The 26762-nt window shown below is 49.3% G+C and overlaps 1 protein-coding gene and 1 long non-coding RNA gene across 50 annotated transcripts in view; one reads left to right on the forward strand and one right to left on the reverse strand.

The window, feature by feature from the left end:
* LOC141575166 (uncharacterized) overlaps window positions 1-10713 on the reverse strand; it is a 135599-nt gene extending 124886 nt beyond the window's left edge. For 27 of the 48 annotated variants that reach the window (XM_074353827.1, XM_074353822.1, XM_074353860.1 and 24 more), the window contains exons 1-8: window positions 10544-10712; window positions 7987-9118; window positions 5431-5517; window positions 4923-5083; window positions 4586-4632; window positions 1910-2038; window positions 1433-1566; window positions 974-1026 (exon numbers count right to left, since the gene is read on the reverse strand). In XM_074353827.1, coding sequence (XP_074209928.1) covers window positions 974-1026; window positions 1433-1566; window positions 1910-2038; window positions 4586-4632; window positions 4923-5083; window positions 5431-5517; window positions 7987-8028 — 653 coding nt within the window. In that variant the 5' untranslated portion in view covers window positions 8029-9118; window positions 10544-10712. Of the gene's footprint in view, window positions 1-499; window positions 692-973; window positions 1027-1330; window positions 1567-1909; window positions 2039-4585; window positions 4633-4922; window positions 5084-5430; window positions 5518-5666; window positions 9119-10443 lie in introns of all 48 variants that reach the window. The other 21 variants (XM_074353858.1, XM_074353856.1, XM_074353857.1 and 18 more) reach the window with 18 other exon arrangements.
* Window positions 10714-10889: 176 nt separating this feature from the next.
* Window positions 10890-19554, forward strand: LOC141575168 (uncharacterized). Of its 2 annotated transcripts, XR_012502551.1 has the most exons (5): window positions 10890-11120; window positions 12506-12738; window positions 14882-15048; window positions 15876-16005; window positions 17603-19554. It is a non-coding gene; the product is annotated as an uncharacterized LOC141575168 (long non-coding RNA). The 2 variants fall into 2 exon arrangements; XR_012502550.1 differs by lacking the exon at window positions 14882-15048.
* The last annotated feature ends 7208 nt before the right edge of the window (window positions 19555-26762 follow it).

Genomic DNA, 26762 nt, shown 5'->3' on the forward strand with positions numbered 1-26762 from the left:
GGAGCAGGCTGACCTGGAGATGGACGTCCGGCGAACTAGGGACAACAGGGACCTCCCCCAGGGCAAACCACGGGGAGAAATGGGAGCAAATGGACCGGCTCCATGGGAAAACCTGCCGCTGCTGCCACCACCCCCAACGTAACACGCCCGCCTCCTGGGGCCAGGCTGACTAGGATACACGTGTCTCTTAACCCAGGGCAAGAGACACCGCCCCCAGGACAAGCCGCGGGGAAGATGGGAGCAAATGTGTCCGCTCCCCCGCTGCAGGCCCCCGACCCCCGCCACCCGTGCACCCTGACTACCCTGCCTCCCTCCCCCAGCAGGCAAAGTGGGAAGGGGTTGTCCCGGGACCTGGCGCAGCAGAGGCCGCCTGCAGGCCACACGGCACAGACATGGGAGCTAATCCTCAAGCTCCCCCGGGGCAGCCTCCCTATCCCCGCAGCCACCACCTTCCCAGCCCCCTGACTGCACCGCACCCATCTCCCAGGAGCAAGCTCACCTGGAGTCGGACCTCAGGCAAATCTCTGGCGGCAGAGGTCGCCCCCAGGCCAGGCCGCGGGGGAGAGAAGAAATGGAGCAGCTCCCTGGAACGGACCACAATCCCCAGCCGCCGCCGCCGCCGCCGCCTCCCAGGACCAAGCTCACCTGGAGACCGGCGTCCCGCCTCTACGGCAGCAGAAGCCGCCCCTGGCTCCGCCGCGGGGGAGAGCGGAGCGAATTGACCGGCTTCCGTGCTGCAGCCCCCCTATCCCCGTGGGCCCTGCACCTTAACCACACCGCCTCCACTCCCCACTCAGCTTGCGGAGTGGGACAGGTGTGTGCAGCGACCTGGGGCAGCAGAGGCCGCTCCCAGGCCCGGCAGCCGGGAGAAGGCAGCTATTGCATCAGTTCGCCAGGGGCAGACCCGCTCCGCCCCCTTGCCGCTGCCACCGCCCCCTGACCTAACCGCCCCACCACCCAGGAGCACGCTTACCTGGAGTCCAACATCTGGCGAATCTCCGGCGGCCAACACCCCCCCAGGCCAGGCTGCAGGGAAGAGAAGAAATCGACCGGCTTGCCCGGGCAGCCTCCCACCCACCGCCGCCGCCGCCGCCGCCGCCGCCCCCTCCGCCACCCCAGACCATTGCACTAATCTCCCGGGGTCAGGCTGACTGCGAGGATGTGCACTTGCCTTCTGACCCTGGCCACGTGCCTGAGAACCTTCCTGCACCCCTACACTCCCTGTACCTCTGCACCCCTGCCACTCTCTGCCCTTCCGCACTGCCTGCACCCCCGCATCCCCTGAACTGCCTGCACCCTCCACAGCCCCTGCACCCCTGCCACCACTTACACCTTTGCACTGCGTACACTTCTGCACCCCTGCTTGTCCCAAACACCACCTCTTGGGCCTGTGGCAGAGTCTCTGCTGTTAGACCAATGCACAGGAACTCACATCTTTGCCAGTATATGATGCATCAGTGGACGTCTGGGGTTGGCTGCAGGAAGGTACATGTTCCCGGTCACTAGCCTGGGCCACTAGGGTGATCTCTGTGAGGTCACCCAGGACGGGCTCAGAGATGCTGTTCTCTGGGAAGAGAGGAGTTGAAACCGGTCTTGAGGGCAGAGCTGTGCTCACCAGGTCGTCCACGCTTCATGTTTTACACAGGGTTTCGGAGAAGTGAAATTGATCCGGCCAAGTAAGACCGGCCTGCTGTGCGCCCACCTCAGTCCTGGGCTCTGAGGCAGACCGACTGGCTCCCACCATCAGGACACAGTTTGGGCACCTGAATGGACCCTTGGAGGCATCCTATCACTTCTCAGGAAGAAGTCTGGCTGCTTCCACCCTATGGCCCTCCCTCCCACTGTGCTGGCCTCAGGAAGGTTCCTTATTTGGGGAAGAAGGCAGCCCACCCCCTACCCCACCCCTCACCTTTCTCTAACCCAGGCTGGTGCTTTCTCTGCCCTTCAGAATCTGGAAAGCCATTTCTCTTCAGGTATGTCCCTTCTGAGATGGACTTGCTTCCACTCAATTCTAGGCGAGGATGCACCATGGAATGCACTGGGTAAGAGAACCAAAATAAATAGTTTCTTCTGTGAGGTTTTCTGTTTATCTACTGGGGCTGGGCTGTGTGTAGTTTGCTACAGCTATTCGTGCGAGAGGCTAAAGCCACTCGTGTGTCCTTGTTTTCATCTCCCCGCTGTCTTTGGGTTTTCCCTAGACACTCCTGAGACATTTACTTCTTTTAATTTTATTCCTGTTATTACACAGGGGCCCTACTGACATGGAGGTAAGGTGTTGGGGGAGCGGGACAGAGCAGGGCATTTGTAGTCCTGTGATTAGTTCTCATTGAGCCTGTGCCCTGAGCTGTGACCTCCACAAGTGTGTCTCTTTCCCCCACCACAATTTGGGTGACACAGAAGGTATTTCCCTTCCCCCAGGTAGGTTAGGCTCTGGTAAAATAATTTCTCATTTAAAAAAAAAAAACACAACCCCCCACAATGGAAGAGAATGTTCTGGGTGTATTTCAATAGAGCTATTTTTTCCTTTCCTGGCAGGAACCATGAGGACTTTTCCTATGATCTTCACTCTGAGAACAGGAAACGGTCCTGGAGGTAAAATGCATGAAAAAGAGCAGGGGGCCCCTCTGACTGGCCCCCTGGAGTTGTCACACTTGGACTTCCCCACGCTGAGCCTCCAGCTGGCCTCAGGGACCTGTTAAATCTGCCTGCCCCCGGGGTTCTTACAAAAGCGGGTTCTGCCCTGGGAGCTGTGACTCTCCAAGCCTGCCCGGCTGCCTCTCTGTGTTGGGAGCAGCTTTCCCCCTCAGTTTTCTTGTGGATCTAAGAAGAGCAGTGGGTTTGCAGCTCCCTCAGCTCTGGTGTTGTTTTCAGGACAGAAGGAGCAACTTCTGAGCTCCACACGAGCTGGACCAGAGGCTGGAAGCCTCCCCTCCTCTGCCTCCATGCAGACAATCAGTGGCTGTGGTTCTGGCCGAGTTTCTGAAGATGTGGATTTAAACACACACATCCCAGCCCCCACAGGAGCACACAGTCCCATAAATCCCTACAACTTCCACTGGTAACTACGGAACTGATGAGGACACGGGTTTCGGGGCTGCAGAGGCCTGACTGCATGACTTTCTCCGTGGCCTATTAATGTGGTTGTTATGGGCCTTGTCTGAAGTGGCTTGCTTACCGCACCTGGTACATGGGAAATATAAAATAAGTACTAGAACCTCCACTTTTTCTCCCTCTTGGGCCTTCCAACATAAAAAGTAATACGTGAACTCAGACGGCCTAGTCACCACAATGAGGTCCGACCAGCCCGGCTCTCCTGAGTGATGGACACTGACTTGCGCATTAACTTGGAACAGTAGGGGAACCGCCTTCCTCTAACTGGGCCTCTCCCCACACCAGGCACGCCCTCAGCTGAGAAGGGGCCAACTCCTCCATTGAGGTGTGTGCTGGTGGCTTCAGTGTGACCTGGCCCTGCCGGGACATGAACCTGCAGTGAGGTGGAGTGTCAGGAGGAGGGGGGGTCCCTGCTGGGGCAGCAGGGGGCCCGGTAGCACCCTGCGCAGCCTGGTGCCTGGGGCTCCCCAACATCTCCTACGGCCCCCGGGTCGGCTCTGGTCTGGGCCACTCCATGCACCCTCCCAGTATCTTTTCATTAAGTCCCTTTTTTGCTTTTATCAGCCAGAGGTGGCTTCTGTTGCTTGTTCAGTGAAACAGTGCATCAGGAAACCAGACTATTTCTAAGATCAGTAAAATACGATCTTTGGTCAGCTCGCCGGGCAGACCGTGCAGCACAAATTCCCGCACAGGGCTGTGCAAATGCCTTACGTGAAGGGTCCTCATCATCTGTCTTCAGAGATACAGAAGCTCGTGGTTCAGGTAAAACCTCAGGGAGGGATTGAGGAATCCAAAGCTGGTTGGTTTCAAAGACTAACCGGTCAGACCAGACCCCTGAGCTGTGGTCAGAAGCCTGGCTCAATGTCACGCAGACTCAGCACCCTAAGTGTCCGGTGGGGCCGGTGCTGTTTCCTTTACAGGCTCTCGTTGGGGAGTCACTGTAGCCCCTTACACTCAGCAGGGAATCCAGCCCTCTTAGCCCCCACCCTGAGTGTCCCATGACACAAATCTCGGGAGTGTTTAATTTTCATCTTTGTTTAGGAGGATGAAGGTGGGGCAAGAGGAGAGATAAATTCACACTTAGTGACACCAAGTCACAGCCAGTACCTCCTCCTCGGAGAGCTTTGTGCTCCCACAGTGGTGGCTGGGGGTCTGGGCAGAGCCCCTCCTCTGGTCACAGAGGGACTCACTCCTCTGACTGCAACTGATGGGTTGGACAACCAATCCAGAGGGGACAGAGCATCTTTCCCGGGAATTTGGAACTGACACACAGAAATTAATTTCACTCATCTGGGGATTGGGAGGAGGGTGGGAATCAAATGAAACCAGAGCAGGAGAGAAAGTTACAAGTGAATGAGAGAGAGACAGAGAGACTGAACTTGTGAGAGTAAATAGTGTGAAGGAAGGATAACAATCAGGGCACAGAGGAATTCCAGCTCCTGGCTGTCTAGTGTGTCCCAGCCCATCAACAAACCTGCGGGATGGTTAACATCATTCCAGTTTTGCAGATTAGGAAACAGGCTGAAAGAGACGGGGGTTGGCTTTGGGTGCACAGTTAATTTAATTGCCACTGGACCCCTCACTTCCCACTGCCTGAAGGCACCATGATCCTCACAGGGACCCTGCAGTGCTGACAGCCTAGCACCCTGATCAAAGGGACCCTGCGGGAGTGGGAACCTCTCTGAGTTTGGAGAGTTCCCTGCACCGAGATTCCATGCATCAGCCGGCTCCCGCTCACCCCAGGTTAACGTCTCCCCAGCTGTGTAGTACCCCGACCCGCTTCCCTCCCTGCCAGGCACCCCCGTTCTTACCACCGAGTGTACTGCAGGAATTCAGGCACAGGGATGCCCAAAGCAACACGAGCCCACCGGCTGTACAAACAGCAGACTCCCAGCCCCACCTGGGCTCCATGGGGATAGTAGGTGTCCTCACCTTTCATGTACCTAAGGCAATCTGTTTCCTCAGCTGGAGGCTATAGAGAAAAATAAAAGGTCCAAAACATTGTTCAGTGAGGAATTCCTCCAAGGACCTGACTTCAGAGTCTACAACCAGTTGTGCTGGCCGCTCTTACCCCCGGACATTGGGTGAGGTGGATTATTGATCAGCACAATCGCCGGTGGCCCAGCTCCTGGGCTTGGCTGCCCAGAGGGGGCTGGGGGAATGGGTAAGGCCAGGGCACTCAGGAAGAGCACAGAGGACCTGACATCTCGCCTCCGCAGTTGTAAACCCTTCCCCAAATCTCAAGGCATCGGACAGAGTGCAGCCACCACAATAATGAGATGTTCCCATCTCTTCACTCACTCCTGTTGGTTCACTTACGTGCTGAGCATCCACTGGGTCACAGGACATGACACACAGGATGGCCGATGGGACAGGCTTGGTACTTCCCCCTGGATCCTGTTCAATCTGATGGAAGAATGATCACTCATAAACGGTTTCTCAAAAGGATACATAGACAGGAGACAAACTGCAGAGTGAATCAAATTTTAAAATATAAATGAAGATCCCCCAGTCTCCCCGCCTAAGGTTAACAGCATAAAGAAAATAGATCTTGCCTTTGATCACCAAGGAAGTGGTCACCGTCTCTCAGGAGGAAAGGAGAGTTAATCTTTGAGCAGGACACAGAAGTGCTCCATCGAATTGGACCAGGACCTCTGCTTTCATTCAGCAAATCTGTATAAGCTCCTACTACTTATGGGAATCTAGTAACTATACCCATTCCCAAGGCTCTTCGGCTTTATTAGTGAACAAAATAGACACGACTCCCCATCACTGGGGGCTCAGAGTTTTAGCAGAGAAAACAGGCAACATGATGGGGGTAGCAAGAGCTTGGGGAAAAATAAGAGTGATATGAGCAAACTCAGGTGATGGTGGTGGGGTGGGAGGCAGGCAGAAGGGAATAAGGCAATCCTGGCAGATCTCAAGGAGTTATGAACTTGAAGCAGAATAGATCCGGAGGAAGAAGGAAGAGCCGGAGCCAGAGGCCCCCAGAGTGCTGGGGAGAGTGTGGGCGGAGAGGCAGAGCAGGCCGGGTCCTCGAAGACTTTGGGACGACTTTGGCTCCTAATGGAATGGTGACCCTTTTAGTGAGTTTTGATGGGATGGGTGATGTCCAATTTATGCTTTTGTTTTGGGTTTTCTTGGGAGGAGGTTAATTTATTTATTTTAGTGAAGGTGCTGTAGTTTGAACCCAGGATCTCATGCATGCTAAGCATGCACTGTATCACTGAGCTACACCCACCCCCTCAATGTATGCTTTTAAAGGCTCCCTCTGACTCTGTGTGGATGAGATTGTAGAAAAGCAAAGATGGAAGAAGTAGGCTAATTGGTGTCCAAGAAGGGGTTGAAGGTGGCTCCTAGGAGGGTGGGGAACAGGGAGTATGTGGTTAATGAATTCAGAGTAGCCAGAATTTTCTAACAAGCTGGATTTGCTGTCTGTGTGTGTGTAAGAGAAAGAGAGAGAGAGAACATGGTTCCAACATCTGGACCTGGAAAATGGGATGGATGTCCTCTCCATCCACAGGGGATGGGACAAGATGGGGCTGAGCAGGTGGAAAGGGGCTGGAATCAGCTCAGTTCTTCAATGTCATGATTAAGGAGTCTATTAGATATTGCCACAGAAATGCCTAATAGGTAGAGGAGTCTGGGGTTTTTTTTCTTTCTTTTTAACATTAAAAAATATAATTTAAATGTATTAATTTTATTATGTGAATGGATTTGGAATTTTATTTCATGCCAAGGTATATGTTATAATAGCCAAATGGAAAATATATCCGAAAAGGGGAGAAATGAGGGCTTTCACATAAACTGACTGTCCATAACGTAGGTAAAATTTCAATGAAACAGTCTTCAGTGCAAAAACCTCATCTTGGTGTTACATAAAATTAAATGAAAAAGGACTATGTTGATGTATCATTATTTCATGTTACATAGTAGCCCCAAACAAACACACTGTTTAACTATGAGGCTTGTAGAAATACTATTCACTTTATTGACATAAATACAGAAATGCAGAAAGGTTCTAAGGTAGAATAAGCATCTTAGTGGAAATAATAGAGATCTGAGCATTTCACATGATATGTATGGACTGATTCAAAATTTGGAAAAGTAATTTACACAGTAGAACATATGTATGAATGTGAAAGCAAGATGAATGAAAGAAAAAGAATATGAGTATCAGGGAGAGAGTTCCAAATGGAAAAGGCCATTCAGGGAGTTTTGGACAAATCGAGAAATTGATGGCATGTCAATTTCCAAGTCTGGTTGCTTCCACCAAAAGGATAGCAGTGAGATAGAAGAGAGACCCAGGACCCAACTCCGAGGCACATTCGCAGTAAATATTTGGAAAAAAGTGGAGACGTTGGCAAAAGACCAGCCAGTGGATCGAAAGCAGAGCGATGGGCTGGAGGCCAAGTGAAGCAGGAACACGGGGGAGGAGAAATGGAAGAGCTGGGTCAAATGCTGCCAAAGGGCCACGCATGATGAAGACTAAAAACTGACCACTATATTTAGCAACGTGGGGTCACTGATGGCCTTGACAGAGCAGTTTCCATAGAGCGAGGGATCAGGGGGAAAGCCAGAGTGGGTGCAAAAGGGAATGGCTCAAGAGAATATGCAGACAGTGAGTTTAAACGACTCATTAAAGATTTGCTGCAAAGACATGGGGTGGCAATTGGTGGGGGCCAATTAGAGTCAAGGAGTGCTGTTTGTTTCTTTTAAGAGGATGGACTTTTATATACTGATAGGAGCCAACTAGCAGGAGAACAAAATAGATGAGGTAGTGACAGAGAGGATGGATGTGGGAGTGACAGCCCGGAGAAGATTGTATGGATGGGCCCCCTGGCGACTTTTGGATGATCTGGCTTTCGATGTCACCTGTAATAAGAGGTGGGGCAGCGAGAGTGAGGTCACAGACATCAGAAGGCGAGCGGATGTGCTGGGAGTTGCTGGTGAAAGTTCTCTTCTGTTGGCTTCAGTTTGCTTGGTCAAAGTAGAAAAGTAAACTTACCAGCTGAGGGACGAGAAGGAAGAGTTACTGGAGTCATGAGCAGAAGATACAAAAGAGCCTTCAGGGACAATGGGACAGTGAAAAGAGCAGAGGGAGACGGGGGGAGTGTGCTCCCAGAAAGTTACGTTTTATCTTTGGGGTCCCCAAGTGTTGGATGTGTGATTGCCCTTCCTGCTGTCTACGAAATAAAAATTGAGTATGGTTCAGGGAAAATGCTATTTCATTCTAAGAGGCTGCCTGTTTCTCAGGAACGGTCATCTTAAACTGCAAACACTACAAAAATGTTGAAAAGAAGAACTTGTGTACCCAATGACCCACTATTTTCTATAAATTTGGTTGCTATTTAGTTCCCCTATCAATACCACAGAACTGATACTGCCTAGGATGGAGATACATCGATGCTTAAATGGAAATGAAATCTGTATCTTTTTCCTAAACTCCATGGCTTCCTTAACATCCCATTCCCCTTGGAATTTAGGGGTGTCCGGTATAAGAAATAAGAAACAGTTTGAGAAAATCCCGGCTCAGAATTACACAGCACAACCTCAGCTCAGAAGTATACAGCCATAAAAATGTTTAGAAGCAAAACTCCATAACTACTCTTAAAGAATTTTGCAAACCTGGGCCTGGGCAGATGTTTCCAAACTGGAAAGGTACCCCAATCAGTTGACCGGTACGGGAACCAGAGGCTGGTCAGCCTTTTCTGTAAAAGCCAGAGAGTAAATATTTTCAGTTTTGCAGATCATTTTGTTGTAACCATGCAGGTCTGCAATAAGAAAGCGAAGAGCACTGGGAGACACGAAACAAATGGGCATGCCCACACCCTCCCTTCCACTCAGGGCAGCTTCTCTGTGGTGGGGAGCTTTGCCACAATGACTTGTTTCTTTGTTTCCATTGGTTTCTTTGTTTCCACCTTACTGCTCAAACTCAGAACTTCAAGTGAGCCTGGTCCTTCAGCATCCATGCAGAAAGAAGGCTGAGCGGGGGTGGGGATCCCACCTGACAGAGAAGAGAGATGGCTTGTCACCATGACATGAGACAATCACACCTTCCGGGGTGAAAGGGAACAAAGATAAGGGAGGGGCACAGCAGTGGGACCCCTGGGTCACCTGCCAGGCTTGCTCTCCCTCCACGGCCACCCTGGGGGCCTGGGTGGTGTTGGAACTCAGCTACAGTGATTAGGCTGAGGGGACTCAGGATAAAGGACCCTCCGTCTCCACACCGGGTTCCAAACGCAGCCTCTCTAAGTCTACCCTCTGAATTTCTGGAACTCAGCTGGAAGAATACATGATCAGGCCAGACCCAGAGCCCAAGCCAAACACGACAAGGGTCACGTGGGGTTGTAACCCTGTGCTCAGCGGTCGGGGTCTCCTTGCAAATCTGCAGAAATCCCTGTTCTGCCTCATTCCTGGGAGAAACCCCACATCTCTTCCTGCTCTGTCTGTTCTTCTCTTGAGGCTATTGTCCTGGAGGGATGCAGAGTCCTTGAACCTGGCCCTCCAAACGTACATAAGCAGCCTGTTCAATAAAACAAATTATGCACTTTTTCACATTTGCCAGTTTTTTGATTCCAGAAAGGCTGCGGGACTCTTTCTCACTGTCTCCTGTGCCCCCACCACTTGGTGGTCCTCTCCTCATGGAAACACGATTTCCCACAACTGCACCCTGCCTCCCAGCTTGTCAGAGGGGAGTGACCCACAAAGACACAGGTGTTTGTGAGGATCCTGTCCCCCAGCAGAAAGCCTACTCCTGGAGCCACGGACAGGGATCTGGCCTCCTGAGCCGCTCAGCTCTAATTGAAAGCCTAAACTGGGGACCCCGAACATTGCTGACTGACTTTCTGAGTCACCTGGGCTGGAAGGGCCTGATTTTTCTTTCCAAGAATGGATGTAGCACAGCCTCCATTTTCAGGGCTGACATTCATGACGTATCTAGTTCCCCCAATGCACCCCAGGAAGGAAAGGCCCTTCCATCCCACTGGTTAGAAACCCAGCCCAGGGGAGTTCCGAAACACTGCATTGCTGTCAGGTCCAGCATCCCTGCAGAGTGGCCCCTGCCCCTGAATGAGCCCCTTCCCTGGGCCTTCCCTGCCTCGACATGACCACACCCCAGGTGGTGCTGGGGAAGGCAGGGAGTGCAGTGAGGGGAGGAGGGAAGCAGAGCCCCTTGCTCTGGAGTGAGGAGACCACAGAGAAAGGCACACACCACCCCGACCCTATACCCCAAACTCTTAGCCCCGCCAACACAGGGGCCGCTCTGCGCCCTCTCACCGTTGCTCTCCTGTGAGACTGCACCCAACCCGACATCTGGCACCCAAGCCCTACCTCCCCTCTTATGACAGATCCCGTCTTCTTGGAAACTGCCTAGCAGCGCGTATTCAAGGCCGGCAGCGGGCCTGGCGGATCTGCACTTCAGGTGCCCTACCTGGCCAGCCGTGCGTGCCTGGGCTCAGTCCTCTATCTTGCCCACCGGTAGCCTGGGTCCACGTCCGGTGCAAGCGGAGGCCACGGAGCCCAGGCTGATCCCCACACACGGACAGGTGAGGGTGCCCCCGCCCCGCTGCCCCACTGCCCCGCCCGCTGGTGGCAGCAACGCCCCAGCCTCCGGCCGGCGCCACCTGCAGGTCAGGACTTCCGGGCGGCCCTGCCCTCCCCGGCCCCGCCCAGCTGTCCCATAAGCCTCCCCCCACCCCCGTCCTGGCTGCGCCCTGGCTCCCATTGGCTCCGCAAGTTCTGCCCTCGCACAACTAGACTCGGGAGGAAGCACGACGCAAGCGCTAGGGGAGGGCCCCGCGGAGTTGCCATGGTTACAGGCGCCACGCTCTGCGCGGGCCGGCGTGCGCTTCTGGGGCGGGTAGCGGGCTCCGGAAGTGTGCAGCTGCCCGGGACCATGGCGGTGCTTGCTGCTGGGGATGGCGGCTTGCTCGGCCGGGCGACTAGTTCTGGCCTGGTCAGTCGGCGGCCGACATCCTGTCTGGGGCGGCGTCCCACAGACGGTAAACGTACGTCCGCGCCGTCGGTGGGGCCGGCGGACATGAACCGGGGTGGGATCGGGGTTGGGGCGGTGGCCGGGGAGGGCTGTGGTGCCGGGGAGCGTGTTGGGGCGGGGCGGGGCAGGGCTTGGGCACAGCCTCAAGCTTTCCTCCCCCTCAGGCCCTGGGGCTGGGGCCGCGAGTCTGGGTCGCCCTTGGTGGCCGCGGCCTCCCAGAACCCCCCGGGAAGGGCAGGCGGAGGACCCATCTTAGATGAAACGGGGCCTTACCCGGGTTTTGAAGAGCCCCAGAATCAGATGTTGGAATGGGGTGGCTTATCAGCCTTGTTTATCTGCAGGGAAATTTCAGTTCCATCCAGATGTTGGTTCCTTCAGTCAACCTCAGGAAAAAGACACAAGGGTCAGTGCCGATAAGCAGTTATCTAGGGCTTGACTCAAAATAAACTATGCGGGGTGTAGGGATGGTAGATGGGACCCTCCCTCTTGAAGTTAGCAGTCTTCTGGGATTAGAGGCCCCAGTTGAGGATTACATCCTCATCTGCAGTAATGGAGCTTGTGAGAAACACACAGAGAAGGGAGGGGTGTGGTGGCGGTAACTCATTACAGAATCCAGGACCCTTGCCTGGCTCTTGTGTAGAAGAGTCTCGCCTTGGATAGGGCAACAGTTATCAAAGTGTATCCAAGGCCCCTGAGGTGCAAGACCATTTTCATAGAAACGCCGGGATGTCACCTGCCTTTTGCACACTCTTGCTCTCCCGAGTTCCTGCGGGGTTTTCCAGGGAAAACCTGGCCTGCGATATCACAAAACAGGGAATGCAGAGGCAGGAGAATTCAGCTCTCACCAGTCCAAAAGAGATTTGCAGAAATTAAAATCACTGCTATTCTTCTCACTAATGATTTTTCTTTTGAAAAATAGAATTATATTTTGTTTAAGAGTATTAATGGTAACATACAGTAGATTGTTAATATTTTTAAGTGAATTCATACACTTTCTCTAACTTCTTATTTAACTTCTAACACAGGAAATAGTGATAGATTAAACTCACATAAATAGCAGCCTTTTGGAGTTCTCAGTAATTGTTAAGAGTGTATAGGGTTCTGTAGAACAAGAAGTTTGAGAGCCCCTGGAGAACGGGTGCTCAGATGCTAGTCGGGTGCTTAGTGGTGTTAGACGGATGCCAAGATGTCTTCCGCAACTGCTCCCGGACTTGAAGTAATTGGCCACATGGAGATGGGTGGGCAGTGCCTCCACTTTACAAACCAGAAGCTGCTGAATGTGTCTGGAGTCTAAGCCATGGGCTGTGCAGGGATTCCCGTTGTATCTGTTCTATCTAAGCCGGGATTCCTGTGCAGAGGCCTGGCCCTGAAGACCGGCTCTCCTTTGCTCCCTGCCAGGTACCTTCTGTGTGACTTCAACCCTCCAGAGGGCTTCAACCTCCGTAGGAACGTCTGCATCCACATTGCCTTCCTCCTGAAGACCCTGCTGAAGATGGAGGAGCCGGTACTGGTGCTATTCCCTTGGGGCCACCTCTACCACTGGAAGAGCCCCGATCCCTGGTCCGACTCCTTTGACCTCCCAAGTCTCAACAGAAACATCCCTGACATTGAGTACGAGCAGTTCGTTGCAGGTGAGGTGGTGGTCATTTAACTGGGGCCAGGTGGTCTTTGTTCTGGTTCCGATCTGAACATCGGGCCATCTTACTTTGGGCTTGTCGGTCTGCTTAGGGGCCCTGCTCATGTTTCCTACACTGCAGGTGAATTTGGTTTTTCCATAGTATTTTCGGGAAGTCAATTTGAAGTGTATGAGCTCTATGTCCCCTCCCCTCTGAAAACCCTGGCCTCCTGGTGAGATGCAGCGGTGACAAGGAGGCCACTGCCACAGAGGCCCTTGTCCCAGAAAGAGTCGCTCGCTGTGCAGTCAGGGCTATTCTTACCTGTAAGAAAACACGATGTGTGTGTAGCATGGGCCACGTGCTGGAGAAGATATGTAACTGCCCATCCAGTATAATTTGGTCCTGCTCAAGCTACCCATTTTAAATTTTGTAAGAGGGAAGAGTTCAAGATTTTCTTTGAATAAAGGTATTTAGAGATTATCAATTTTTTTTTAAATTGAAATGTGTTTGATTTACAATGTTTTGTTAGTTTCAGTTATACAGCTGTTTTGTTAGTTTCAGGTATGCAGCATAGTGATTCAGTTGTACATATACATAGTCTATTCTTTTTCAGGTTCTTTTCCATTATAGGTTGCAAGATACTGAATATTCTTCCCTGTGTTCTACAGTGAAACCTTGTCGTTTGTCTGTTTTACATATAGTAATTTGTATCTGTTAATCCCAAACTCCTAAGTTTGTTTTATAAGTCTGTGAGTCTGTTTTTTGTTTTATAGATAAGTCCATTTGTATCATTTTTTTAAAAATTCCACATATAAATGATATCATATGATACTTGTCTTTGTCTAACTTATTTCACTTAGTGAGATAATCTCCAGTTCCATCCATGTTGCTGTAAATGGCCTTATTCCCTTCTTTGTTATGACTGAGTAATATTCTGTTATATCTAAATACCGCATCTTTATCCAGTCATCTGTCAGTGAATGTTTAGGTTGCTTCTATGTCTTGGCCATTGTAAACAGTGCTCCTGTGAAAATTGGGGTGCAGGTATCTTTTGGAATGAAGGTTCCCTCTGGATATATGCCCAGGAGTGGGATTGCTGGATTAGGTGATAAGCCTTTTTTTTTTTTTTTTTTTTTTTTTTTTTTGTCTTTTGAGGAATCTCCATACTGTTTTCCACAGTGGCTGCAACAAACTACATTCCCACCAACAATGTAGGAGGGTTTCCTTTTCTCCACAGCCTTTCCGGCATTTATGGTTTGTGGACTTTTGAATGATGGCCATTCTGACTGGTGTGAGATGATAACATTGTAGTTTTGAGTTGCATTTCTCTGATAATTGAACGATATTAAGCATTTTTTATATGCCTATTGGCCATCTGTGTGTCTTCGTTGGAGAATTGCTTGTTTAGTTGTTCTGCCCATTTTTGGATTTGGTTGTTTATTTTTTTCTTATTAAGTTGTATGGACTATTTATATAGTCTAGAAATTAAGCCATGGTCAGTCTCATCTTTTGCAAATATTTTCTCCCATTCCATAGGTTGTCTTTTAGTTTTACTTATGGTTTCTATTGCTGTGCAAAAGTTTATAAGTTTAATTAGGTCTCATTTATTTATTTTGGCTTTTATTTCTGTTGCTTGGGTTGCTTAGATTGCCCTACGAAAACATTGCTGAGATGTATGTCAAATAATGTTTTGCCTATGTTTTCTTGTGAGAAGTTTATAGTGTCGTGTGTAATATTTAAGTCTTTAAGCCATTTTGAGTTTGTTTCTTTTTGGTTTTTTTGCGACTCTAATGTATGCTTTTGATTTGTGGTTACCTTATTCTTCAAATATATCAGCCCATTACTATATCTATTTCCTTTAGACTGATAATCACGTAGGCTCCAACACATCCTAAGAATAACGAAGAAAAAAAAGAAAGAAAAAAATCTACATTTTCTTGCTCCCCTCTCCCATTCCCAACTTTTTTTATTTTGATGTCCTTTTTCATTTTTACATCTTTATGTTTATTCTCTTGCAACTCGTTATTGCATTTCCAACTATGGTTTTCCTGTTTCTATAGCATCCTGCTTCCTTTCTGTTTAGAATAGAACTTTTTAATGTCTCTGTTAGGTTCAATATTGCTGAGTTATCTCCCCTCCCCCTCCCCCTTCCCCCCAGGCCTCTGAATCCTCAGTCCAGGGAAGCTAAACCATTCTAGCCTTCATCGGTTCTGGGAAAGCAATCTTCAGAGTGGGAAAAGACATTGAAAAATAATATTCTGTGAGTTGCATTCTACCCTTGCCCAGAGATGAGAAACATCTGAAGGTGGAGGAAAACAGTTGGAGGTGGGGAACACAAAGTCTTTTCTCCTTTTGCTACTGAAGAAATGATTGCTTTTGTAATTAGTGATGATGCCCTTTAAATTGGTGAGATCGAGATTCCACAGCTTCAGCGCCTGTGAATAACCAGCTGGGAGAAAGCTCTCTAGGGCCCCTGCAGTGGGAAAGGCAGCCCCTCTGAGCACCTGTTGTTCTGTATTCTTCCTGCCTCCACACGGGTTCCCTAGGCACCGTGCAGGACGATGCAGTTACCCAAGGTGGAGGACGGGGAGACCCCTGCTGTGTGGCGAGCCACAGAAGCCCACACTTGAAGGACAAAATGTAGAGTAGTGGGGCGGTCATAGGAACAGGGGATGGTTGAGACCCAGGATGGTGTCCTGGAGTCCAGCAGCCAAGGCTGGTGGGGCAGATGGGGCCCTGGGGCATGGGCAGTCCTTGAGGGATCTGAAGCAAAGATAGGAACCAAGAGACTGGATTCGTGTGGGGGTACGGCACCCCTTGGAGGCTGCGGGGCAGCTCAGTGGGCCCAGGGGGAGCGGGCACTTCCCCAAAGCTGGGTTGACAGGTCACAACCAACTCACTGGGGACCGAGAGGCACTGAGTCATTTTTAACTTTTTGTCCCTCTTCCTGGAAAAGAAACTGCTGCCTGTTAAATAGCCTGTGTCGTTAGTGAGAATTAAAGACATGAAGCAAGATTGCCTCAAAAGTCATCCATTGTGTAGTTGTTAATAAGGGTCAAATGAAAACTTGAATAGATGAAATGAAGCATTCATCAGAGGATTTGAAACTCCTTTAAAATAAAAATTCTTGCTGCCTTTGTTCTTCATTTCAGGGTTCACTTGGTGATAATAATCATAACCAAAGCAACAGCAAACCCTTACAGAACTCTGTCCTGCTGTTCCAGGAACGCTGTGTTCATGACAACCCAATGAGTTGGCACCACTATGAGTTCCACTTTAAAGGTAAGGACATTCATTAGTCACACGGCTAATAAATGGCAGAGCTGGGACTTGAACCCGAGCTCTCTGGCCCCAGAGACCCCTCTCAGCCCCTTCACTGCAGCTCACCACTTGTCATGCCCGACACAGGCCAGCATTTACGAGCAGCGTGACCTTGGCCAAGGCTGCTTCACTGCTTGGTCTCTGATTCCTCATCTGTAGAATGGGGGTGTGGGCAGTGAACTCTGTGAGCTCAGTGGTCACTTCCTCCAGCTCTGCAATTCTACTGCTTTGAGTTAGTATAGTAAGTATCCGAGCCCCTACATGGCCCACACATGGGCTGGCGCTTTGCTAGGCCCTGGGTTACGGAGCAAAGTAAGATCCGCCTGCTCCTCCGAGGAGCCTGTGTCCCTCCACGGCAAACAGCTGCGAGGCCCAGGCTCCCTCGCTGGCGGTCGGGGGCTGGGCAGGAAAGTCTGATAAGAGAAGATGGAGGCAGAGCCCCTCCGGGAACAGTGGTGGCCACACAGCTCTCAGGAGCGAGAGCCTCTGTCCAGGCTGCTGAGAGGGGGATCCTCATGAGGCCAGTAGTCCCCCCAACCTAAGCCCTCAGGACAAAGATCCAGCCATCCCTGCAGTGTCACCATAGAGCCAGTCCATCCTCATCACTGTGCCTCTGTGCTCCTTTGTCCTGGGGCCTCTCTTCCCCCTACACCCAGAAGACTCTTCTCCCTCTCTTCTCTGAGTGCCCCCTCACTTCACCCGTGGTCCCTGCTTCCTGGGCCACCATCACTGGAGTTGACGCTTTGCACCTTCACAACCCCCGTTTGATCAGGAGCCTGGGTTGGCCTCCTTGTGCTCACTTTCCACCTTCAGATGATTGCTCCTCCCCTCGTGGGAGCACATGGAAAACCCAGATCCTTTCCTAGCAGTGCCTGCCACCCTGGCCTCCCTGCTCATCTGCCTCAGTCAGGAGCACCTGGACCACCAGCTCTGTATTGCCTCGCCTCCTACCATCAAGACGTCAAAGTTCATTCTCCTTCCACCACCCAGTATGGTCATTGTAGGGTCTTCTTCTCTGTCAGCCTGAGCCAGCCACCCCCCATTCACCCTACCCCCGGGCTCATACCCGGGCGTGTCTCCACCCAAGGTCCAGCCTCTCTCCTTTAAGTGCCCACCTCTAGCCGTCCAGCTTCTTCTCCACCAGCCTCCCTGGCCCTCCTTCACCCTCACTGGGGCATCATGTGCTGACTCCTCTGCTTTCCTGCCTGTCCACGTTCCTCTTACTTCCACTTCCCCACCTTCCAGCTCTGCATCCACAGTCAGCACTCTCTTTAGGACAGACAAAACCCCCTTGAGCCTTGACCTTTTCAGTTCCTCACCAGGCCGACTTCCATCTCGGTTCACCCAGCTCTACTTGTTCTGAGCCTGCAGGCAGCAGGCTCTCCCAGCACAGATTTCCAAGACTACAAATCAATGCCCACCATGTTGCCGCTGCCAGGCAATCCTCCAGGATTTCTCTAGTGAGCACATTTCCCCACTTATCACTCAGTGGTGTCAACATTCTCTGCTCTCTGCACACCTCTAAGCTTCCCTCTGTCTCTTCCCTGACTCCCAGCAGATGGCCTTGCCTCCTGCTTCAGAGAGAATGACATGTCACTGGAAAGGAACTCGCTCACCTGCAGCAAACCTGCTCACCTCACCTTTTATCTGTCCCTCTCCCACCTGGACTCTAGCTGTAGTTGTTCTTAATTCAGTGAGTTTAGTTGACATATATATACACAGTTAAAAGCATAGCACACTATCGGCTACCTTCTAGGGGTTACTTTTTCAATTTAACATGGAGTGTGTGATTCATCCACTTCATTGCATGTACCTGCAGTTCATTTGTTTTAACTGATCTTAAATGTTGTGTGTGTGAAAGTAACACAAGGCAAGGGTAAGCCAGGATTCAGGATGCTGGTTACTTCCTGTGAGAAAAGGCCAAGAGCAGGATAGGGAAAGAGGACACAGTATGTCACTGTCAATATTCCTGTTATGATGCTGGGTGATAGGTTCATAACTGTGTCTTATAATATTAATTTTAATACATAAATACCTCTGACAGGCACCTAAGATGAGAATGTGTCATGAACCAAGACATACAATGGGTAATATTACATCATTATTGTTATGTAATCTTGTTATATTATATATTAATCATAATCTTACATTATTTGTTATGGGTTATATATTATATAGATGCATGAATTATATATTATGTGTATAAACACCTACATATATATTATATACTATCTGCTAATAAATAAACAGAAGATAATATGCTAGTATATCTTCTATTATGTATTATTTAATAAATAATAACATACTCTATCCTGTTATATGACATGGAACATAATCTTTAATAAAATAAGAAATCTATCAATATATATTGGTAATTAATAAAATTAAAAAAAACAGCCCGCAGCTTTTAACGCCGACACCGCTCCAGCTGTCACTGTGATTTCTCTTCCCTTTCATGGCCGAGGCCCTCACCGTGCTGTCCGTTCCCCCTTTCATCTCCTTATCCTGAACCTTCCTCCTCCTCCCATCCCATGCTGCCTTCTGCCCCGTGGCCCCTCTAGTCACCAGCGGCCTCTGGGGCACTGACCTGTGGGCACGGTCTCAGGCCCCAGCTCACCTGCCTGTCCGCCGCCTCTGCCACCGCTGGTGGGGGCGGGGCGGGGGTCAGAGTGCACCCCTTGTCCTGGAAGAGAACACAGCACAGACTGTGACCAGCAGCAGGTGTGGCCCGGAACTGCAGGACTTGGGGGAGAGCCAGACTGTCTGCATCCAGACCTGGGGCACTTGGAGTGTGAAGAAGCCCCGTCCTCACTGCCCCTGAAGTGAGGAAAACACCCTCAGGTGAGTTAAAGTGCTTATGACCTAGGTCTGTTGGCTGGAAAGGACAAACGGGCCCCTAAGGGGAGGGTAGTTGATGTTCCAGGCCCCACCAAAGCCCTAAGGGCTGGCGGGGAACCAGGCTGGATGCTCCACTGGACCCAGTGCCCCCTCGGGGGTGGGGCCTTCGGGAACAAGCAGAAAGCCCTCTGTCTCTGGGGGGGAACGGGGCAGTGTGGGAGCATCCCTGCAGCGAGTCAAGTGAAGTCAGGGCCTGTGGGATCCATTTGTATGGCCACATCGAGCCTCAGCAGAAGCCACAGCAGGAGTGGATTCCTGTCTCTCCAGCTGTCATCCTCGTGTCTGAGTGCCAGGCTTCAGACCCGATCCCCTGGGGCGCTAGGACAGTTATAGACAGAGGCGGCTCGGGGAGGCCTCAAGAGGGTGGTACTGGCCTTCCTGCCAACACGATTACATGAAGATCAAACAGTCCATCGATGGGAAGAAAATAAGAACCATGGTCACCTCTGGACCCCAAGCTTAGACGTGGTGCATGGGGGACATTTATCGACAATTCAGCGAGGTTCTGGCCAGAGCTAGAGGCCAGGGCAGCAAGCCGGGAGTGACACTGGGGAGCATCATTGTGCAGAGGCTGGACTGGGTGTCTGCAGGCTCCTCCCAGGAGAAGCCTCAGAGTTTGGGAGGTGGCTAACATGGTTCCTTCATGTCACCAGCAAGTGGTGCCACCTGTGGAAAATCAGCTGTGATCCTGAGATGGGTCAGCCCTGGGTGATGTGATAAAGGCTCCTACAAGAGGGGGCGCCAGATGGACAGTGAACCAACCAACAGGCTGATGAGATTCCCACCTGTGTTTATCGTGCTTTCGTAGCCAAGAATGAGGAGAGAGTTGAATGGCTCACCATGAATATTTTAACAACTTTAGAGAGTTCCATGTCTCACTGCATTTAAGTGTCACCTGGAAGAATTCAAGCAGTGTCTAGACCCAGAGGAGGCAAACGGCCTCTCGGTTCCTCTTCAACCTGGCAAACCCAGCAGCCCTCTATGGCCAGACCTTGGCAAGTGCCTTCCCTTGTTATAACAAAACCCTTCCCCCGCACGCCTGTGGTAAGCTTTTGTTTTATTTAATTAATGGGAATGAAGGTACCTTACAGCCTCCACAGACTTTTCCTTAGGGCTTCTCTCCTTAGACCCGGGCCCCCCGCTGCCCTGGGTCCTGCACTGCAGAAGGTTCCCCTGGCCCTGACACTTCCTCTGGCCACGCCCTCCATCGGGTGGAGTCAGCAAGGCCAAGGGGACATGGTCATTGGCTCCATCCCATGCTCTAGAAACCCAGGACGCCGAATGCCCTGCCTCAGCAGCCCCTGACCCATTTCTAGTGCCTGCACCGGCTCTCCCCGGAGTTCAGATTCCCAGGACTCACAGAGAGGCCAAAGGGCAGCTGTTTGCATGGAGGTTATAGGCAGAGCCCGGACGTGAAATCTGAGTGTCCCCCTGTGCACATCCAAGGCCACTTATGGCAAGGGATGGACCCAGCATTGGGAAGAAAAGGGTCAGGCTAGTGATCAGAGTCTGGGAATCAGCTCTCCCCACACACTCACTTTCTTTGCAGGACTCCCCTGAGTCTGGTTGTTCTAATTTTGAACCTGGCCTTCCCCCTTATAATGAATGTATATTTGTAAAGGCAGGACTTTAGAACCTACTGCACTTAAAATGTTTAGATATATAGAATGTGAGCTCCCAGGTATGCTCTGGCCCTGCACTTCCAAGGGTCCAGAGCATTTATGTTGGCTCTACTGAGACTGTAAGTGGCAAAGACCATCTCCAGAGAGGAGGGGCTCCTGCTTCACAGTCCGAAGTCAGGATCTTCTGAGCGGATAAAACAATGGACACTGAGACCCTCAATTGTAAATTGATTTAGAATAACGCCAAAGGTGTGTATGACGTGTGTGTGCGCACGCACGCACCTGGGGAATTGTGTGGTACATGACTGTGAGTGTGTGTGTGGCTGTGCGCGCACGCGCCTGGGGATGTGTGTGGTTGTGTGTATGCTATGTGTGTGTGTGGTACATGAGTCCATGTACGTGTGTGTGTAGGGAATGTATGTGGGCCAGAGTCAGTGCGTCTGCACGTGTGTTTGTGTGTATGTGCATGCATTAGTATTAACAGTAGAAGCTGTCCTTTAGAATTATGAAGTAGTAAAATTTGTATGATGTCTTTTGCTGTATAATTCAAAATTAAAAAAATCTTCAGTCACTAGAAATTTATTCCCCCCCGATTCTGACTTTATTTTTCCATATTGATATGTCTTCATTTTACTGATGAAGAAACTTAGCTTAGAGATGTTAACTGACTCAACCAAGGACATGGAGCTCGCGCACCCAGGGCCAGGACGCAGTCCAAGCCACGCTGCTCCAGAGGCCTGGAGCCCTACTCAAGATCACGCGTTGCCTCTTGGCGGGGGAACAGATTCTGATGGGCTGTGGCCAGCGTGCAGGCTGCCCAAACTGGGGACACGGGAAGCCGGGAAGAGAGTACCAGACAGCAGAGAAGAGTGAAGCCCTGCTCAGAAATTAGATAGGTTCCTAGGTCTTGGATGAGTAAGGAGGCTCACTGCTCATCCTTGATCCCTTTGCTGGTGGCCAAAAGGGACCAAGGTCCACGAGAGCACTTCTGGGAGCTGCCTGCCAAAACCTGCAAAAGGACTGCTCAGGACTGGCTCTGCAGTAGGAGCAGAGGAAGGAAATGTCACCTCTTGGTGGACATTATTGGTGATGGCAGTAGGAGGCCTAGCAGCCTCGGTATAGTGGTGGCAGGACAGGGTCCTAGTGGATGATCGTTTTCACCTCTCTTAAAAATCATTGCTTCATATATTGTATCCATTTTGTGGTTTATTTTAGGGTGGTAAATATGGTCTCTGTTACTCCATATTAGCTGGATTGATTAATTTTTTTATTGTTAATTTTCTCTTCAATGATTTGGAAGCTATATTGCCTTTTAATGAAAATTCTCTCTAAATTTTTATAAATCATCTCTAAGTTCATAACTTTATATGTAATTGGACCAGTATTCCTATAACACTATCAAAACTGAAATAACCTATTAGATCCTGTTCCTCAATAATGATAAATTTAGCATATTTTACCTCTCTGCTCTTCCAGATTGTGTGTGTGCGCGTTTGTGTGTGTGTGTGTGTGTGTGTGTGTGTATGTGTCCTCCAGTTACTATGTTTAGACAGTTGCTTCCAGTTTGTTATATTAACAATGAAATATAGCTATAAACTTCCTGGATTTCATTGCTCACTACCACTATTTAATACCATGTCTTTCCCACTTTTGAGTTATTTACTTATCGGGATTTTCAAATCAACTGGACACATGATTGGCTAAGTTTTTTCGAGAAGTGGACTTGGAACACTTTCATGTCTATATGAAGCTTTATGTTCTCCTCCTCAACAACTCTCAGGGTGTTGTTGATGGCCCAAGCCTTGTTTTAAAATATGGCATTGTTTTTCATCACCAAAAAAACAAAAAAGTTTTCTTGATTTAAATTGCTGTCTTTTTATGACTGGCTAGTCTTTTCTGGTGGATAGAGATTTACTTAACCTTCCCCCTTCTTTTCGCCATAACTCGGATTCACTGAGATGCATGTTTTTACCATTTCTCAGATGGGCTTCCGCTTTGACTTCCACTTTAAACCATCACCCCACTCTTTTTCTCCATGCTTATTCCTGAAAAAGTGAGCTCTCTATCGGCTTAAAGGTGGTTCCCGTCAGAGATGTGTGGCTCCCTGTCCAAAGGTCCAAATGAAGAGAAAAAGAAAGATTCCTGTTTCTGGTGGTTACATTTTGTCAGCTTAGAGATCTAGTTATCCGTGTGGCTGTGGTGGAATCTGCAATATCTTGGCTCAGAGTTTCCTTTTTCTGGCTTACTAGGGGAGCCGCAATAGCTGGGGTCACGGCGCTGTGGCCGTTGTCAGGATCCCGGGACTGAGGCAGCCCCTCTCCCCCCTTGTTATTTTGATCTTGCAAACTGGGCCCCAGCTATGCGAACCCTGCATCTGGCGGCCAGGATCGCCCCCCACGTGACGTGTCCCCAGTTCCTCGGCGTCCCTCACTGCTATCAGCTAGCTCCAGTAAGGGTGCGAGCTGGCTTCCACTGCGGTCTTTCCTCCTTCCTCTCCAGGCAGGCCGTCCTTTCCCACTAGATGTCCCTATACTTTCTCTCCTGTGCTACATAAGCTGAAGGAATTCCTCAGGGTTTCCAGCAGGTACATGGCGCTCTTCTATGTTTGGACCCCTTCAGTGCTTGTAGTGGAAATTTAGGAGGTGGAAAGGAAGAGCTTGGGGGTTCTCCGTATCTAGGGGCTCCCTATCCAGCAGATTCAACTAACTGTGGTTTGAAAATATTCGTGAAAAAACAGTTTCAAAAAGCAACACTTGAATTTGCCATCATTGACAACTACTTACATAGCATTCATGTTGTATTAGATACAGTGAGTAATCCAGAGATGATTTGAAGATATAGATAAAGTACATGGGAGGGTGCACATAAGTTCCATGCAAGTCCTATGCCATTTTATACAAGAGGCGTCAGCATCCATGGATGTTGACTTCAGGGGGGAGTCCTGGAACCAGTGCCCCATGGTTACCAAGGGATGACTAGAAGTCCAGGCTCCTTATCCCAGCCTGTCAGGTCCCCATGTGGTCTGAAACCTACCTGTACCACACTTCCCTTGTCACTCTCCTCCAGCCCTGGCAGACTGTCCTTTGATTTTTGAACAGGCCACACTCACTGTGCTTCATATCTGGCCCCTAGAAATACCCGTTACTTTCTGAGCATGGCTCTGCTTTCACAAAAAGGGCTGCATTGTCACTAGAGAAGACACTGTGGAATTTCCTTTAAAAACTGAAAATAGACTTAACTCATGATCCAGCCTTCCCACTCCCGGGCATATGTCAGAAGAAAACTCTAATTCAAAAAGTCACATGCACCTCAATGCTCACAGCAGCACTATTTATAATAGCCAGGACATGGCAAAAACGCAAATGTCCGTCGACAGCTGACTAGATAAAGATGTAGTAGTATATTTATACAAAGGAATACTACTCAACCATTAAGAAGAACAAAATAATGTCATTTGCAGCAACATAGATGGATGTAGAGATAGTCATTCTAAGTGAAGTAAGCCAGAAAAAGAGAAGAATGCCATATAATATCACTTATATGTGGAATCTAAAAAAAGACACAAGTGAACTTAACTACAAAAGTGAAACAGACCCACAGACATAGAGAAACAAACTTACGGTTACCAGGGAGAGAAGGGGATGGCAAGGGATAAATATGGTAATTGGAAAAGTGTCCCTCTTGGAGAGTTATGGAAATGTTAGCTATCTTGATTGTGATGATGGTTTTCTGGGTGTAGACATCTATCAAATTCATCAAATAGTACATGTGAAATATGTGTAATTTACTATACAGGAATCGTACCACAATAAATATGCCTGTAAAAAAAAAAAAACAAGAAAATATTGGCGGCATTGTGTCCTACGTTTTTATGTGTCTTTAGTGAGTGGGTCTTCAATTTTCCGGTCTGCCATATTTTCTGAACCAGAAGTGCCCTCCTTCCCTTTTCTTTGATAAACTGTCAGTGGGTGGCATTTATTCCCGTGGCTTCAACTGCTCTCTGTCCACTGATTAACTGTCAAATCTTTTCCAGCAAGGACATTTCATTTCAGTCCCAGAAATACACTTATAATTGACAAGTAGACATTCCCACTTGATTAGCCCATAAAAATCTCAAGCTCTGTGTGTTTGAATTTACACTCGCTCAGAACTAGGTTTACTTCTTCAAACAATGGCATGTCTACTTGTCAATTATAAGTATATTTCTGGGACTGAAATGAAATGTCCTTGCTGGAAAAGATTTGACAGTTAATCAGTGGACAGAGAGCAGTTGAAGCCACGGGAATAAATGCCACCCACTGACAGTTTATCAAAGAAAAGGGAAGGAGGGCACTTCTGGTTCAGAAAATATGGCAGACCGGAAAATTGAAGACCCACTCACTAAAGACACATAAAAACGTAGGACACAATGCCGCCAATATTTTCTTGTTTTTTTTTTTTTACAGGCATATTTATTGTGGTACGATTCCTGTATAGTAAATTACACATATTTCACATGTACTATTTGATGAATTTGATAGATGTCTACACCCAGAAAACCATCATCACAATCAAGATAGCTAACATTTCCATAACTCTCCAAGAGGGACACTTTTCCAATTACCATATTTATCCCTTGCCATCCCCTTCTCTCCCTGGTAACCGTAAGTTTGTTTCTCTATGTCTGTGGGTCTGTTTCACTTTTGTAGTTAAGTTCACTTGTGTCTTTTTTTAGATTCCACATATAAGTGATATTATATGGCATTCTTCTCTTTTTCTGGCTTACTTCACTTAGAATGACTATCTCTACATCCATCTATGTTGCTGCAAATGACATTATTTTGTTCTTCTTAATGGTTGAGTAGTATTCCTTTGTATAAATATACTACTACATCTTTATCTAGTCAGCTGTCGACGGACATTTGCGTTTTTGCCATGTCCTGGCTATTATAAATAGTGCTGCTGTGAGCATTGAGGTGCATGTGACTTTTTGAATTAGAGTTTTCTTCTGACATATGCCCGGGAGTGGGAAGGCTGGATCATGAGTTAAGTCTATTTTCAGTTTTTAAAGGAAATTCCACAGTGTCTTCTCTAGTGACAATGCAGCCCTTTTTGTGAAAGCAGAGCCATGCTCAGAAAGTAACGGGTATTTCTAGGGGCCAGATATGAAGCACAGTGAGTGTGGCCTGTTCAAAAATCAAAGGACAGTCTGCCAGGGCTGGAGGAGAGTGACAAGGGAAGTGTGGTACAGGTAGGTTTCAGACCACATGGGGACCTGACAGGCTGGGATAAGGAGCCTGGACTTCTAGTCATCCCTTGGTAACCATGGGGCACTGGTTCCAGGACTCCCCCCTGAAGTCAACATCCATGGATGCTGACGCCTCTTGTATAAAATGGCATAGGACTTGCATGGAACTTATGTGCACCCTCCCATGTACTTTATCTATATCTTCAAATCATCTCTGGATTACTCACTGTATCTAATACAACATGAATGCTATGTAAGTAGTTGTCAATGATGGCAAATTCAAGTGTTGCTTTTTGAAACTGTTTTTTCACGAATATTTTCAAACCACAGTTAGTTGAATCTGCTGGATAGGGAGCCCCTAGATACGGAGAACCCCCAAGCTCTTCCTTTCCACCTCCTAAATTTCCACTACAAGCACTGAAGGGGTCCAAACATAGAAGAGCGCCATGTACCTGCTGGAAACCCTGAGGAATTCCTTCAGCTTATGTAGCACAGGAGAGAAAGTATAGGGACATCTAGTGGGAAAGGACGGCCTGCCTGGAGAGGAAGGAGGAAAGACCGCAGTGGAAGCCAGCTCGCACCCTTACTGGAGCTAGCTGATAGCAGTGAGGGACGCCGAGGAACTGGGGACACGTCACGTGGGGGGCGATCCTGGCCGCCAGATGCAGGGTTCGCATAGCTGGGGCCCAGTTTGCAAGATCAAAATAACAAGGGGGGAGAGGGGCTGCCTCAGTCCCGGGATCCTGACAACGGCCACAGCGCCGTGACCCCAGCTATTGCGGCTCCCCTAGTAAGCCAGAAAAAGGAAACTCTGAGCCAAGATATTGCAGATTCCACCACAGCCACACGGATAACTAGATCTCTAAGCTGACAAAATGTAACCACCAGAAACAGGAATCTTTCTTTTTCTCTTCATTTGGACCTTTGGACAGGGAGCCACACATCTCTGACGGGAACCACCTTTAAGCCGA

The sequence above is a fragment of the Camelus bactrianus genome, chromosome 26, assembly GCF_048773025.1.
Source record: "Camelus bactrianus isolate YW-2024 breed Bactrian camel chromosome 26, ASM4877302v1, whole genome shotgun sequence".
NCBI lineage: Eukaryota > Metazoa > Chordata > Mammalia > Artiodactyla > Camelidae > Camelus > Camelus bactrianus.